We start from the raw sequence: 16678 nt of genomic DNA, 5'->3' as shown, positions 1-16678 counted from the left end.
GCAGGCTGGTTTCATTGATCCGTGTAAACTCCAAGATATTTTAGTTTATCTTATCTCGGCTTCTAAACAACAAAAACGCCAACTTTAGTTTAAAAATCTCCCAAACCATTTACATAAATACAATAGGCATGGCAGATTTCGGCAAATTCTGTTTAAGGAGTCCGGTAAAAACAAGAAAATAAGGAATCGAATGGCGGTTTGAGGTAAAGTATGCCGGAAGGAAAATGTATCGCTTGGCGATACATCGCTTGCTTTTCCACAAACATTTGGGTTATGAACTCAAACATTTCGGACTGGATAGCCATTTGCCTACTGTTTGTGGATGATAAAAATGCATTGACGTCAATCGAAGATTACTGTTGGAGCTTGTCACCAATGAATGTGAAGAGAAATAAATTCCAAAACTTGTTCGAGATTCGGGTGGTGGGCCGTTTTATTGCATATGGCTATTTTGCGGAGCTTTCAACACTGCTTCCAAAAATAGGTTCAAGTGGGGCTATTTGTTCGCACTTTTTATGTACATGACCCGATGGCTTGCTACTCTTCCAGCGATGAAAAATGATGTGAATGTAGCTGTTTGTGAATTCGGCATTTTACAGCCCAACACAGATATGCGAATCAAACCAAAATAAGTACTAAACTGTTGCCATTAGTGCTCTGTCGTCAAATTTTCCAAAACGCCAAGATTTTATTACCGATCCTGTCCAGCATAAACTATCTACACCTGCTAAAGAAATCATTTATTTCAAGTCTTAGTTTTATTTAGCTACTGAGAATGCACTGAGAATGCTCTTTTCGGCGTCTACTCTAAAGAAAGTCCTTTACCGAAATGTGATGACGTTGGTTGGATTGTCTACAAAAATTTCCCCGACGTTTGCACATTCTTGCCGTTGGAAAATTTCGTCTCACAAGTATCCGCTTTCACTTTGCTTCTTAGGAGTTTTTACTGTGTTCAGGGCAAACGTCCAAAACGTGTCGGTTTGTTTGGGTGCACTGCCCAGTTTATCAGCTAGTATTTTTCCGAGGTGTATTATACTTGTACACCCAACCAAGATACTAAAGTGTTCTAGCTACTTTTCACAAGTTGGTCCTAGAAACTCATGTTCGTGATAATGAAAGGCTAAAAAGTTGACCTCCGTAGTTGAGCAGCAAAACTGGACCGCAAGTTAATTCGTGCATATTTTTCCTTACTACCAGGAAAGCGTTTCGTTCAGAAATTTCGAGAGTGATATGAGTCAAAATCTCCTAAACCAGAGTACTTATTTTGGCAGCACCATTATCTGCTTGTACAGTCCTTTGAAAAATCACACTGACAGGAACATATGCTTTCGTTTTTGATGTCAAACGTAGGGACATTCGTGGCAGCCCAAAGAATAGCGACGCTGTAGACGAAAAAACGCACGACACATCCACACATTTCAAGCCACAAATTACAAATTTACATTTGCTCTTTTGTGGATGTGGTCAACTAGTCCTCCATGAGCACTTGTCTGGTCTTTCGATTCCAATGGGAAATTAGCTAGGTGACTCCAGTACTATTCCTGCAATCTTGTATACAATGAGATGGCACGCAGTAAACACATCAGCCCTGTGAACCAATGGGTAAACCGATCAAGTGCAGCAGTCTATCGGCTCCTGGCTACCGTACCACCCGAAAGGAGTACGAGGATTAGGATAACTGAGCACTCGAGATGCCGGGTTTGGGTTCAAACCTCTCTGTCCTCCGTCTAGTCATGTAACTCCAGTGTATCTTATTCACGGATTAACATGCGCGATGCGCTGCTGGGGCATAAATGTGGTTTGAGGCACCTGAAATATCTCAGCTGCATGCTTCACGGCAGCCACTTAACCTATGAAGAGACAACCTCGTATAGAAAACATGTTCATGCCATCAAAATTTGTCACGTGAATGAGCCTGTGAAAGGGAATTTCCAAATGTCACATAATCATCTCGACGAATGACTGGCATTTCGCCCAGATGAATTTCTCGCCCCATTCCATTACCACCGTATACATGTAATATGCCCGTGAGTATCTTAAATTTTTATTTTGATCAAAGCAAGAATAAAGTTGCCTGCCACAGCCACACTTTTTCCCTCAGCTAGTTTGCTCCGATGAGACAGTGCACAACATGCAGGTGTACTTTCGAAAGCTCCTCAAATCGCAACCATCATTGGTTCGCACGATCCTCAGCTTGCTTCCCAAACCAGTTTTTTCTAACGGATAAAAACTGATACTGTCCAAAATCGAGCAGTTTTTCCTGAAAAACCCTCCCTCTGAAAAGATAATTCAAAGCACAAATATCCACTAATCGACAAATATATGAGCCAAGTATATGCATATGTGCATAAAGTGATCATGTCTGGAGAAATCTAATGACGCCTGACTAATAGTAAATCAATATCTCATAGAGACAAAAATATAGTAAAAACAACTGTTTCGGAAGAACAGAAAAAAGAAGATGCAAAAAGCATATTTGGTTTGTGTGCGTTGGTCGCGCCGGGCGAGGCACTTGTGAAATCATCCAACAAGTGGATGTACGTAAGGTCAATTTTTCAATATATTGATGGCCGGATGGTCTATCCACCGTTGGAAAGCTTGGCGAATTTCAATCAGATCACAAAGAGCAGTTTCGATTGGTGGTTGTATGAGTTATATAACTTGAATGATCTATCAAATGGGCGATGTTGCATAATCTGGCCACTCGGAACACTTGCTGATTTTAACGCAGTTTGTTTGGATACATTGGAACAAGCAATCGTCCTGTATTTGTTTGTAAACGACAGTCTGAATGTTTTGTATACAAGACGTTTAATATCAATGTTTTTTAACGTTGACCAAGGAGTCACTGCGGCTTGAAACATTAGTCTCGTGTATCAAAGATGTGCTTGTGCAAAAAACGTACCGCAAAACGTACACACCCAAAGTGGGAAGCCTCAGTACGCAAGTAAACTACAGAAAGAAGTAAGAGGAAAAATAGTAACTCACAGAAAACGATTTAAACATAGATATGGCAACCAAATGGATGTGCATATGCATACAACTTCCATACAAGTGAACTAGCTGACCTAAAGTTACCATCCTCGCCGTATTTTACATTCCTAATTCACAAACTCAGGGTAGCAGAGACTGATGCCTATGGAGCTGCTGTCCCAATTCATAGGAGGTTTCATTTTGCACGTCCTTCATCCCTGTCTCTTCCAATCTTCGGCAGTTACTGATTAATGAAGGCAACCATTCCAGCAAACAATTCCGCAGATATTCTGAAATCAATTGGGTAAGTGTGAGAAAATAACATTGAGCAAAATACGAATGACTTATTGGAAACCATGGTGTTCATAATGACTAATAATAGAAAATAGTGTATTTGCTTGTGAATGATTATGGTACAACGGCATAGAAGCATTAACAGTGGACTCAAATCTTGTTTAATACGTACAAGAGTAGTCTTCACAAGTGGGTTGCTGAAATTTGCATTCACGTGTTTTAAAATTGTGTTGTTTGTACACGCCGACCATGCCAAATCAACGCAAACGCAAAATGTCTTCAGTATTCATGCAATTAATACGGAGCATATTTGATTCGTGGGCGTTTTAAACTGCTTGACAAATTCGAGGACTTGTAATTAGACTTTATGTTACCCACACCGCTTGTTGTGTGCCCTTGAAGATCTTGAGGCTGCACAAGCAGATTTGCCATGTTCAGCGTCTGCTCATAATCCTTGGTTGACTTTGGCGATAGAGAGTAAGTATAGCTGGGAGAGATAGGATTCGATTCCGACAGCTGCTTTGAAGGTAAACACCCTACGGTATGTTCGCCTGGTTGTGACGACCCGGTTGTCTGCTCCTTGCTGGTCATCATTAGGGCAGTTGCAGCCGAAGCTAGCTGGACGTTGAAAGCCCACATTTGTTGATGTGCCAAAATACTTCAATTCCCACAGTCGATCACACACAGAGGATTTGGGCAACAAGCAATGGAGGGGGCAAGGAAATGAAATAAAGCAGTATAAGAGCTAGTAGTTCATGCTGCAATCACGTGCAACGTTATACTAACGGGAAAGAATGCCTTAGTCTGTGTGTGACATGCTACATGCAACAATGCAAGGGAACATAACAGAAAATGTGTGGTAAGCTGTGATCTAATACCGACCCGGAGTTAGTTTGTGCAGCATTCATCATGAGCGTAAGTAATTGGCTAAAATATTGTGAAATCAGACGGCTGTAATAGCCATTATGTCGGCACAATGTGCAGCTTTCATAACCATTTGGCGTGCCCTCAAGTTGTGGTCTTAGAAACCTAGAGCCATTCGAAGTAATAACAGCAACAAATGTCCCTCGATTGGCGGGCCTGTTCACGCATCTGGACTAGAACCTTTATTACTTCCTATTCCAGGGGAATATCAAGTATCGGAGTTGCTGAACGTTTTGAAATCGGGATATGGAATACCAGAAGCTACACATTCTCGGGACTGAGAGCTGAAGACTTGTGTTAAGCGAATTACAAAGAAAAAATATCTTACATGAGATGCAGGCACCGAGTGCAGAGGAGACTCAGTAAATTTTTGTGGCTATTGATTAATTGCTGTTTTTTAGTTTATCTGGTTTAGTACGGTATAATCTAAGACAGGTTTTCCACTGTTTACGCGGGATGTTTGTTTGCGCCAGGACTAAGTAATTTTTCAAGTAGATGTTTTGGACCATGTTTACACGTCTTGACATTAATATTGGTAGCGCGTATCATTTCAGCTGCATGCTCCGTCACAAGTGCCATACGTGTTCCTAACTACAATGGCACTCGGGACAAAGGATAACAAAGCAACCGATGAAACCACCTGACCGGCCAACTAACCGTGATCGAAGGTCAGCCCCGGCCAGGAGCACGTACATTAACACACAGGCAACACTACTCAACGCACAATCACTAACCCATCGCTGCGCTCCACCCCGCCTTCTAACAACGCACGGATGATGTCACCTCGGGTTGGGGATGAAACGTATGCAATCAAATAGCCCGAATCAGCGAACACACCACTTGCTACACACTTTTGCAAAAACGTTATTCGGACAAACACAATTGCTTGTTGGTATGGTACGATCCAGTTTGTAAAATCCCAATCGGTAAAAACGACCTTCCGAATCTTTCTCGCAAATACAAATCAGTTAGATTCATTGCACAAGTTCGTTGCGGCGTTATACCATAAATATGTAACTGTTGCCCGAGAAACTACTTCAGTCCGTTCTGGACAACCGAATACACCCTGACTGATCAAGCGTTTCACCATACTCAGATTGAGCGCTGAGTTTCAAACAGTAAACTAATTACGAGTCATCTGCTACTGTCTCAGAGCCCGAACAAACACATATGATAGGTTGGGTTAATGGAATTCCTCAATCTGGATAATTCAGACATCACGCAGCAAAGATGTCCAGCGTTCAGTTTTCCTAACAACGGAGTAAATAAATTAGGCTTGCTAATGTGAACCAAACAATTATGAAAGAAGTCAACCGTCATTCTGATTTTCACCTCAAATGCACTGAAGTGCATCAAAGTTGCAGTGGATTGGCCAGCCAAATAACTAGATTAGCCATTTTTCCTGAAAAATGCTCGTTGAATACTTTCACTCCGTTCTGACCCAGCCCTTGTTACTCTGTGGATTTCGGACGCTTTTAAGCTAATCACAAAATATTGGTCGTATTTTTGGCAATTAGTTGAATTTTCAAAAGTATAATTCACTTCATGTGATTAAAAATACGGATCAACTTAGAGGTGTTGAACTTCATGGAGAGTAATAAAAAGAACTACCAGTTATCAACTTATCAATCGTTTAATTTGACTGAACGTGGCTAGATCGTAAAGCAACCTGTGGAAATCTGCGCTGCTCCCAATACAGAATTCAAATATTAGGTCTGCGGGTTGTGTGCTTTTTTGATTTAACTCATTTGCTCAAGCCTTATGTCGCAACATGCCTCTTGGGCGTAAACAGCCAGGATACTAGAAAAAATCGACAACTACATCACTGCCATGTCAAATTACCTATTGTTAATGAGAAATTGTGCCAGATTGACTGCCTGCAGTGGTCCAGAAAGAGTGATTTTTCTTTCTTTAGCTCCATCTTCGCAGTTTGATATTTTGATTTGAGCCTTTGAGATGTTCCGTATTTCATTTACCGTTGTTCCTCCCCGACCAATTATGCACCCGATGAGTTCATTGGATATAATTATCTCTCTTGTGACAGGCTCTTCCGTAGTGGTTGTAATTGCTGAAGTAAGATTGGCTGAGAGAGGAAAAGCAGCGTTCTGTGAGCCAACGTAGAATGGCAAGGGAAAGGCGGGCAACCCAAGTAGCGATGCCTTATTTTGTACAAAAGGCACGTGATTGTTCGGTCCCTGGGGCAGGTTCACAGCTGCGTGCAAAAATGCATTGGATTGTACCAAGGATAGGAGTGAGTTATTCGCGTATGCGTCATTCAAATTCGGGACAAGAGGTCGTACATCTGGTGAATCTAGACTTCCATCAGTCCCGTTTTGAGCAAATGTCGACGGTTCATCCACCGCTGTGGCAGCAGTTGTGCTAGTGGTTGAAGAGGTTGGGTTGGGAGCTCGCAACAGATTGGGGATTCCCTGATAAATTAGGTTCGTCATGTTCGTCCCCAAACCGGAAATGGCCGGTTGACTGGCATAGAACCCGATTAGGCCTGGATTCAAGGTCAGTTCAGGAAAAGACATGGGAGATATTGGTGGATTGAATGTCGGACTATGAATAGTTCCGGTGGCAAAGTGGGGCGAGCACAACGCACCAAACATTGGGATTGGGTGTGACGAAAATTCAGAATATCCAATCGTCGCCGGTAATTGAATCGTCTCTGAAGTGAGGAAGTTGTATAAACCGCTTAGTTTGATGCATGTTTCGTTTTACTCACAATACAAACCACCAGTACTACTCAGTAACTTTGCAATTTCTGAATAGCTTATAGATACGACAGAGGTTCTTCCCTCATGTCAGTAAACGCTCTTTAACAGAACCCGTTCTTCAATGTATATACTTTATTTATTTATGTATAAATAAAGTGATATGTGACGCGAGGCCAAAATCGACCAACACTCCATATAAAATGAGAGTCAACTGACCTATTTGTCAGGTCTGATGTGAAGTACCTAACTACTGTTGGGTGTATTTACCGAACTACAAAGAAGATGGACAAATCATCGGGAAAAAATTAGCTTATTGTGATGGGGATGCCATTACTAACAGTTTACAAATGTGACTCGGACTCCGGAAGGTGCAAGTAGAACTAGAAGCATGGGTTTTTGTGTCTGCATGATAATTCGGCTGTGTACGGACCTTGTTGATCAAGCGATGATAACACGGTTTTCTCTTGTGTGGTATGGTGAAATGCGTGCGCGACTAAGGGGGATTAGTAAGACCAGAAGTGAAGTTGAGCTTCCTTCCAGTTTGGTATGGACTAACAGGAATGATTATGTTATGGAAGGAGAAATATTGACGAAGCAAATGATGTGAGCATAGTGATCCTGTGGTCATGCCAACCAAATTAAAATGCGATGTTCATCTTACACGTAGGGTAGGCGCTTACTGACCCTTATGGCTGATTGGTCTGTGTGGGGAATCATTGTTGGTTCATATACTAAAACATCTAGGGAGGCACTAACTCCCGATCACCTGGACAGAGGTTCTTTACACTGTCATCCAGCTAGTGCTGGACAGTGTAGAGTTCCACAAGGCTGCGCTTAGGGACTCGTCGCTTTGCGGTTAGCTGTTAATCATATTAAGCGAGTGAGCGCTTGAGGATGAGCAGTGCCTGCTTCTAGATATTTTATCATCTGGTATCTGTATGTGTGTAGATCACCTTAAAAGTTACTGGGCTTCGTAAGATGGGTGATCTTTCAGGGAGCGTGTAGCCTTCAAGCTGCACACTATGACGATGCTTCACAGTGAAATGCTTTAACTTCTCCAGATTTATGGAAATGTTTTATGCAGAGAGCACAAGATGACGTGTTTATTCTGACTAGTTACTCTCCTACAGCAAGCTTGTCACTCTACAAAGTATTACAACCAGCTATTCCAACTACTTTCATAGATAAAAAATTATCTGTCATAAATGGAGGAAAGGCAAATATGAAGTCAAGAGGAGTGGCTCATGAAGGCATATGCTCACCGAGGAAAGTAGGTAAGCCCAATGTTATCGCAAAGTTCAACAAAAGCATAGACATGTTCACATTGATGCACCATTTTTGAGGAAGGATTTTTTAGTAAGGTTTATTCGTTGTACTTACGGCCGCTGACAAGAAACTGCGGATGAATTGCTTCCGTACTTATCCTCAAACACTTCAGATACTACCAGTGAAGTAGTGCATACTACTGACGAAACGTGTACGGTTTGAAGCGCCGTTCCTTCATTCACTGGAAGGCTGACTTAGAAACTAACAAACCGTTTGCTTATTTGTGTTGAATATTTAAGGAATATCCAGGATTGCTCGGGAGTACGCTTGAGTTTTCTGAGCTTATCAAAATCTCTGTGCAAATGAGGTGTATGATTTCGTCTTTGATAGTTTGTGACTGTCGCATTCGTGTTCTGCAGCAGTCTTGGTGTCTGGGACCACTTTCCATTCATCTCTGTTTTTGGACATGAACATATTTTGCGAAAATAGTCATTTAACGAAGCACGCTACTTGAAAAAGAACGTTTCGCACAGACTCATCGTACTGAATTGTGTTAGATGGATGTAGATCGTGATCGTTCAGCTGTAGCAACCTTTCGGTGCCTAACTGCCATACCCCCAGAAGGAAGCACGAGGGCTGGGATACTGCCAATTTGTCCAAACCCAGACAGGGGAAGTCGAGAGGCAGAGGTCGGATTCGAACCACAGACCTTTCGGTCAGTGAAGTCGCGCTCTAACCACTTGGTCCAACTCGCCCGTTAGATGAGTGTGGGTCGAAGAGAACTACTTTTTGCACAAGGACACCGTTGAGCAATGGTGTCCTCTACTAGCATAAAGCATTTGTTGACCTTACACAGTTTTTTAATAGTTACGAATTACGCAAGGCGATATAAATTAGGTCTGTTGTGTTTTGCGGACACTACCTGTGTCTACTGGCAGACCCATCTCATTTTGTTGCAAGCACTGTGACGCTAGTCGGGCCCTTTTGATCAGTTGGTTGTGGTAACCAGTAAACCTAGTTGCGGATCGACCTACTGCAATCAGCGAAAAATTGAAAAACAGAGCATTCCTGAATTCAAAGGCGAAAGTTTGCCTGGCCATTAATTAACCTTTGGATAGTTTTCCTGCTTAAATTCTCTCTACCGTGAGCGGTAGCAGGACCCTGTTGCTCACAGTTGGATCTAGATAGGCAACCGAACGTCGTGTTTATTTGAGTTGCTTGTAAAACGACGAAATCGCTGCTTCACGAAAATCGCTTGACCGGAACGTCTGGAAGGTTGGAAAATGCCTGGGCAAGTGTTTGCTTTTAATAGGTACAATAAATTACGCGCATTGTGGAAGGAACAACCCGGAAATTAGTTAACAAAACACGTGAAATTTCCCCTAATCTTTTTCTTCTCCCTACCGACACCACTGCATTTTCCTACAGCTACCTTACATATGATTTACCAGCGGTCTTTGTGCCAAAAGCTGAAGGCCACCTCGATCCATCACAGCAACAAGCAACTTAGTGAAGCGGTAGATGTGGCTATGTTTAGAGTACTCACAAAGGCAACAAGAATACCGGTAAACCTTCGGACAGAAGGTATTCCCATCACAATGTATCATCTAAAATCAGTGACGAAAGTTATTCTTTCTTTATATCTCTACTAGGCATAGAATAATTTGAATAGACCTCAAACTTGATTGGGTGCTCCATATAGGGTATCATTCAAACAAAAATTACCAACACAAGTTGGTCGGACTTGAGTACTGCAACGATCGCGCAGGCTACATCGGTTTAGCTTTCGTTCTGCAGGGTACAGCAATGTCGGGAAGGTCAAGGGGAAGTAGTGGGACAAACCGCAGTGAGCGGCAATACTGCGAATAGCCATTTTACGAGACTGTCCATGCGTAAAATCCTTCGCGTTTTCTCTTTCAGGCGACCGTGACTAGAAAACGGCCTGAAAATCACGTGCTTTGATTGCACAACGGCCGATCGAGACAGCGATCAACTTATCTAATAAGGTCATTTTACAACTAAGACCTTCCCGAAGAGCGATGCTGCCTCAAACGCATCTGATGTGCGTAGTAATGTCCAGAATGAGACAGCTATGATCCACTTCCTGCGGTTTCGGACTATTCCACTCCGCGTCAGCTAAGCGGGTCGAAATGGTAACCTAGTGATTCCGGACTCGGTCTCCCAAGAAAACTCTGATATACATTGCCCCATTGGTCGGGCTTTTGCCTCGGACGATCAAGGCGGGTATCACTCCTTAGGATGGGCTCAGATAGTTCGCTTTAACACTCCAGATATCTGATGTTCTCCATGATGATATCAATGATGTAGAATTCACACAGAGCTCAAGAGCTAAATGCTCTTCAGATGAGCTGAACTTAGATAAATGGTTGGACGGTTGCTGTAAGGTTGCTATTTCTGTCTATGCGGTTTTATGGCTTAGTTATGTCTGGTCTCAATCTGTATAAACGATGTTGTTTGACATGTGAGCCTACAGCTCTCAGACTGCAGCTGTGAAGCTAGAGATGAGTCTTCTCGAGATAGGTAATCGGCTTTGATAAGTGAACTAAAATGTTCTCAGATTTATAACCATCTGTCCGGGCAAATCTGCCGGGACACAGAAATAACTCGACATTATTTCTGCCATACCTGGTCCTTCAAACATCGGATAACCTAGAGTTTGAAGAATAAGAGAACGTCAATCAACTTCAAAAGCTCAGAGAATGAAGGTGCTTTTGGCTGCAAAAAATAGGAACGCTCTGTTTAGGTTGATGCGATCAGCTGCTCAAAAAACGGAATTTATCAAAAATGAACTGCGAAACTAATTGAAGTTTTGAATTTGCAGAATTGTTGGCCTGACTGATTGGCTGTACACACTAGAAAACAATTCAGGCCGCTCACAGACACTGACTATTTGGGTGATTTGCTTTCCTTGGCTTACATTCTTCAAAATTGCAAGTCATTTTAAGTAGCCGAAATAAATTTTGCCCGACGGTTTGGTATGTACTTCACACATGCAACCTGTAAAGGGCTGTTAGAAAGCTGGGTTGGATCAAACAAGAACCTTCTGCTCTCAGACTACGCAATCAAAACGGTGGATAATTAATCTGCCTGGAAAGTTGTATAAGTTTTGCTGGAGTGGCTGGAGATGAGATCATTTCATGAATCCGTGAGGCAGATTTCGCCACCGACCAACCACTTCGCTTGCCAACGAAAGAGTATATATTAAGCCGGTGCGATTCATAATGCTTTATGAATATAGGATACTTATCGAAATTTGATCATGAGTTCAAACAATCCTGGTCCGGTGGAAACTTCCGATTATCTGTAATGAGGTAGGCCAGCTGTATGTAGGACTCAAGGATACCTCCGCAGTTAAACGACCTGCACCGTTGGATGAGTTTACATCCTAGCAAAGAATGTAATCCTTTGCTATAAAACCTTCAGTTCGCACATGTTTCTCACACAGGTATACATACCACTCACCAGTCAGAAGGTCTGCAACCATGCCCGAATGCCGACCGGATTGTATAACCGTTAGTGATGTGTTCGAATCAGCCGGAATACCAAAGGTCTGAGGGCATGTGGTAACAACTTGCAGACTGCCGTTTTCTAATTGTCCAGTGGAGCAGGTAGGGGGCGATGTCGAGAGTTCCGTTGCTGTCAACAGATTTGCGGGGCAAGCGTTAGGAGACCCGGGAAATCCATGTTCACCAGTTGTCTGGAAACAGTAGTATGAAAAAGGTGATAAATTCCGGAGGAAACAAGTGAGGAAGAAACTGTTTCACAACGGTTTTGTAAGCAGTTATTTAAAAACCCAAAGTATTTGAATAAATAAAATTTTCTCAATATAATCTTAGTTTAAAAACTTGAAAGTACTGTAATTCCGAACCACGGGGACACGTTAAATTTTCTTGTTTATCTACGATCAAGTACTGTTTCCTTCCTCCATTCTGGAGGCCTTTTAAATCTTGGACACCAAGTTTTCAAAGCGCGTTCAAGGCAAAAGGACCTCATTGCCTATGACAAATGAGACTCCATTTGATTTAGTTCATGGACCGTTTCTAATAAGTTGCGTGCTTTCTTACTGCTAGTAAACGCACTCAGCGACCGATGTCAGCCTGCGACCAAGCGTAAGTGCGTATGGTTGCGAGGGGTAGAAAACGCTAAGTAGTCCTTTTTCATGAGTTAATCATGTAGTTTGGAACGATACGGTCCGGTTCTTGATCGGAAATCTGCTGTAAGCTGTTGTAGTCCTGGAACCCGGAAAGACCTCGTTTTGGCACCAACTCTGCACCATTGAGACAAATTTGTAGAATATGCATTGTTTTATGATTTGATTGCAATTTTCCTTGGTTTCCATCTGAATATTTTGGAATGATTTTTCAGAATTCATGGATGGACCGTTACCGCCGAGAAATAATTTACCACGTTCAAAAAATTTAGAGGCAGCTGTTTCTTTTGAACATATCTGAAAGGAACACCAATGTGAGTACAAATATACGGGCTTTTAGTGGGTCCCAGTTTCCAGCATGCGAGCCTTCCTAAAGCTATTTTGTCCAACTTTTCGTTGGTTCGGTTTTTAAGAATATGTAAGAAAAACCTTACAATTTTGGTAAATATTTACGACTTTTCGAGAAACACATCCGAATACCATGTTTCGCGCTACTACCATGGCCCTGGGACTACGATTTCCAAAGCGGTCTTTTTATTCTTTTTTAAAATGTCACTTTTTTCTGTGTTTCTTTCTGGACTACAAGGACAAAAGACACAGGTACAGATGTCAAAATGTATTTCAGCGCTTGGAATCGCAGCTTTTTTCACCATTCACTAAGCAGTACAGGAATGTCGCTTTAAGCGCATTGTGAGACTACTTATTGACTTGGCCATACATTAGCGCTGGAGACAGAACACGTATTCATCTGACATTTTTTGCATGGGTAAATATAATGGCGTCAAGTTATCACAGTCCCCACACCAAGACAACATCGGCTCATAACGTGAATTTACATAAGAATAGGTTTCACGTGTTACATGGTTCTTCGAGGATCCACATCCCTACACTTTGATAGATTTTTCAGTTGGCAACCGAGAACTGATGTATTCCGGTACGCTCACCATACGATGAAAAGGGAGGATGGAGTCACGTTTTCTGCTGGCCATCCATCTACAAACTGGAACTCGCATTTAGCTTGTTACGTTTTTTTTGGGCGAAAGGCAGTAAACATCACCGCTTCCCGATGGTTTTCAAAAGTCAATTTGTTTCCGATCTGAGCTTGCTTGTTCTCTAATTTGATGAAATTTGTTCAGATAAATTGCCCTAGATTGGAACTGTTCCTTTGGGAAATCATCTACAAACTTGTCTTCACCATTCGAAAACCTGCCACTGCGGTAGTTTTGAGTGCAGAACATTCTAAAATACATAGATAAATATATCAAACCACGTGGGTACGCAGAGTGCTGCTGGTAGCCAGGTGCGTAGAGATCTCATTTGCACTTATGCCTGACGAAAAATATAAAAAACCAGCACTTAACTGGGTAGTGGACCAAATCTGAGTTGATTTTCAAAATGATGCAGATTTTTTCGAAATCTAGTTACGTGGGGTCATACTAGCGTAATGGAGGATACTACTGACGAGGCATACGAGTAGTGTTCTCTCGTAAATCCGCTTCCCGTCTCCTTAAAAATGAGATCTGGTACGGAATTTGTGGAGCTGCATTTGCTAGCATTTGAGCATTAGTCATTGAATATTCAAGAAAATTCAGGAAGACGCGTTCAAGACGAAGATGGTTATTCAGTTTAGTAAACAAGATGCATAGGAGAGTTTCGCGACCCTGTCCAATAGAATTAAACTGTTCAGTTTGTGTTTCTCTAATAGACAAATCCGCAGCGAAGACCTACTTGCTTTTCAGTGAACTGTGGGAGTTTGAGAGAAAATCTAAGTTTTTCCTTGAGGTTTATTATACATTTTCATCCGAACTTCCAGGAATATATACTTGCGATCTTTTACGAAGTAAGTGGTCAAGAACTTATCCATGGACTTTGTTCTATTTATGGCATTTAGTTTGATTACATGCACTGTCAGCATTTACTGCTCAATAACTGTTCGAATGGGTAATAATCGGGGACCATCAATTTAACCAAGCGTATGCCAAAGCTGTGGATTTGCCGCATCAACGGTTACACCCAGCAAACAAGAGTCCATCAGACTGCTAGTAGGCGCACTAAATCAAACAGAAAGGAATGACTTTTATTGGGAATATGGTGTTTAAGCATGATGACTTTGTGCGAACCATCTGTGGCACCCATTTGCACTTTCATGATTGTAACTCATTCATGAGCTCCATATTTTACACTCAATTTGGTCTTTAAAACCAGTACGTTCAAAGCAACAACGCTGCCAAGTTCAAAAGCTTGTAAACAGTTAAGACGTCTTACTAAAAACTACGAAGTAATATAAGAAGCAATATAAGTAACTAAGAGCAAATATAGTGGAGGATAAGTAAAGCCTTGTGAATTAACCAGAATCGATGACACATGGTACGGCCCAGCTGCATCAAAATCTCCCGAAGTTGTGCGATTAGTTCGATCTGATTGGGTTTTTGCTTTATGATTGAACTCACTCCAATCCCATTAACCTAGAAGTGTCGCGCAGGTATTTCGGATTTGTTGGCAGCAATCAGCTGTGTACATCTCACGAACCTTCAGGAAGAATTATATTAAAAATACTCGGTTACTAGTTGAAGGCCAAAGCGTGCGGACACGAACGGTTGATCAGCAGGATGACTAGCTTTTATCTAGACAAAATATACTGCCATTAATCCGTCAAACACGTCGTTTACATCACCTAATTAAGTGCTGTCTGGTCTCTGCGGTGCATTTAAATCAGCCAATTTTTCGTGTATCCAAAATAATGCTTTTCATTAGCCTATATTTTTGCCGGATTAAATTGTTCGATGTAGAGCGCCCTGGTTCCGAATGACATTTGTGGGATCAACTTGAGCTGTTGCTCGTGTCGTATCCCATTCTCATCTTTTGGTCTTGTCATTTGTCGAATACCACGAAAGATATATTTACCTGAAGGCGTGGGTGCCATTTACCTCCACTATGTTCGTCTAAAATTTAGAAACAGGTGTTCCGTTGGGTTGTTTTGCTTGCAAACGGCCTGACATCAAATTCATCAGTAGGATTTTGCCAAGCGGAGCAGAAAACAAATCTCCCATTACGTTACTCCACAAAAAAGTATACTCTCACTCATAATAGCTAGTTCAGCCAGCTTTCCGGGATCCAGTTCGATAACAAGGCTATTGTCGCCAATCACGAATTTTCGGGCTTCATTTCAAGCCTCCGGTCTAAGCAACCAAATGGCCAGGTAGTTTTCCTTCACTGACACGTGCCGGATTATGAATGCTCACGCCTATGACTAAAGTGCCCAGCGCGCAAACTCTCCTGAGAAGATCTCTGGTGGTCCTCGTCGGTCTCAACCGGAAACTTTTGTTCAGGAAGTATAGCCTCCACTTGTCCGGGGCTCAGAGGATCACTAATGATTGTTTCTCAAAGGTTGAGTACTTTTGCTTAGCTTTATTCAGGATGTGACTGACAGTTGATAGGCCCACTTTACTTAAGTACCGCACCGATGTCGAGGCCGCTAGCACCCTTGGCAACAGTAAACATCTCCCCGACCCCGTACAGTTTGAGGGTCAGTTTCTGAGTACTCGTACACATTTTTTTCTATTCAAAAATTCTATTTGGATGCTGCAAGTCCTATAGTGGAGCAGCAATCGTGTTGCAATTCTTGACGAACCGGCTGTAGCATACTGCTTGTCTGAGAAACTGCCGTAAGGACCGTTTCGAATCAAGGATTGCACAGTCCCGGGTCTTCGCCAGATTTTCTGAAAATGGGTTGACCTCTCTGTGACCCATTTTATGCCCCAGCCGTGTCACCAAACTTCAATCAAACTGAGTCTTGTCTTAATTAATCGCAGTAGCGTTGAATTTACTGCAGTATAATCTCCAGGTGAATTGTCTGCTTTTACCTCGAACTGATACGCACAACCACCTCGTCTCCGTGCACACCAACATTCTGTAGTCCATTCGTCGAATGAAGCATCAAGCGCCGGAACCGTGTCACCTCAATCAAACTGAGTCTTGTCTTAATTAATCGCAGTAGCGTTGAATTTACTGCAGTATAATCTCCAGGTGAATTGTCTGCTTTTACCTCGAACTGATACGCACAACCACCTCGTCTCCGTGCACACCAACATTCTGTAGTCCATTCGTCGAATGAAGCATCAAGCGCCGGAATGTAAATAATGCTTCAGACAAAACAAACGGCATTCGTCTAAATCGATATTGAGTGTCCTCAACTGTGGCTTGATGGCTAGCTGCCAGTATCCCGAGCGCAAGTTAGGTGTGTTGGAGTGAATCGGAAATCTCCGGTATAATTCGGTTTACGGCCAGTTCATCCAAACGCCATACATCCACGCAACGTCGGTATTTTTCG

At 42.3% G+C, this 16678-nt stretch overlaps 1 protein-coding gene across 1 annotated transcript in view; it reads right to left on the bottom strand.

Moving 5' to 3' along the window:
* Positions 1 to 2315: 2315 nt before the first annotated feature.
* The window catches only part of T265_02016 (hypothetical protein), a gene marked incomplete at both ends in the record, with an annotated part of 75451 nt that continues 61088 nt past the window's right edge, over positions 2316 to 16678 (bottom strand). The window contains 3 exons of the mRNA XM_009166164.1: positions 2316 to 3263; positions 6034 to 6862; positions 11661 to 11895. Coding sequence (XP_009164428.1) covers positions 3215 to 3263; positions 6034 to 6862; positions 11661 to 11895 — 1113 coding nt within the window. The remainder of the gene's footprint in view (positions 3264 to 6033; positions 6863 to 11660; positions 11896 to 16678) is intronic.

Source organism: Opisthorchis viverrini, assembly GCF_000715545.1.
Source record: "Opisthorchis viverrini unplaced genomic scaffold opera_v5_23, whole genome shotgun sequence".
NCBI classification, from domain to species: Eukaryota; Metazoa; Platyhelminthes; class Trematoda; order Opisthorchiida; family Opisthorchiidae; genus Opisthorchis; species Opisthorchis viverrini.
This window is presented reverse-complemented; position numbering and strand designations above follow the sequence as displayed.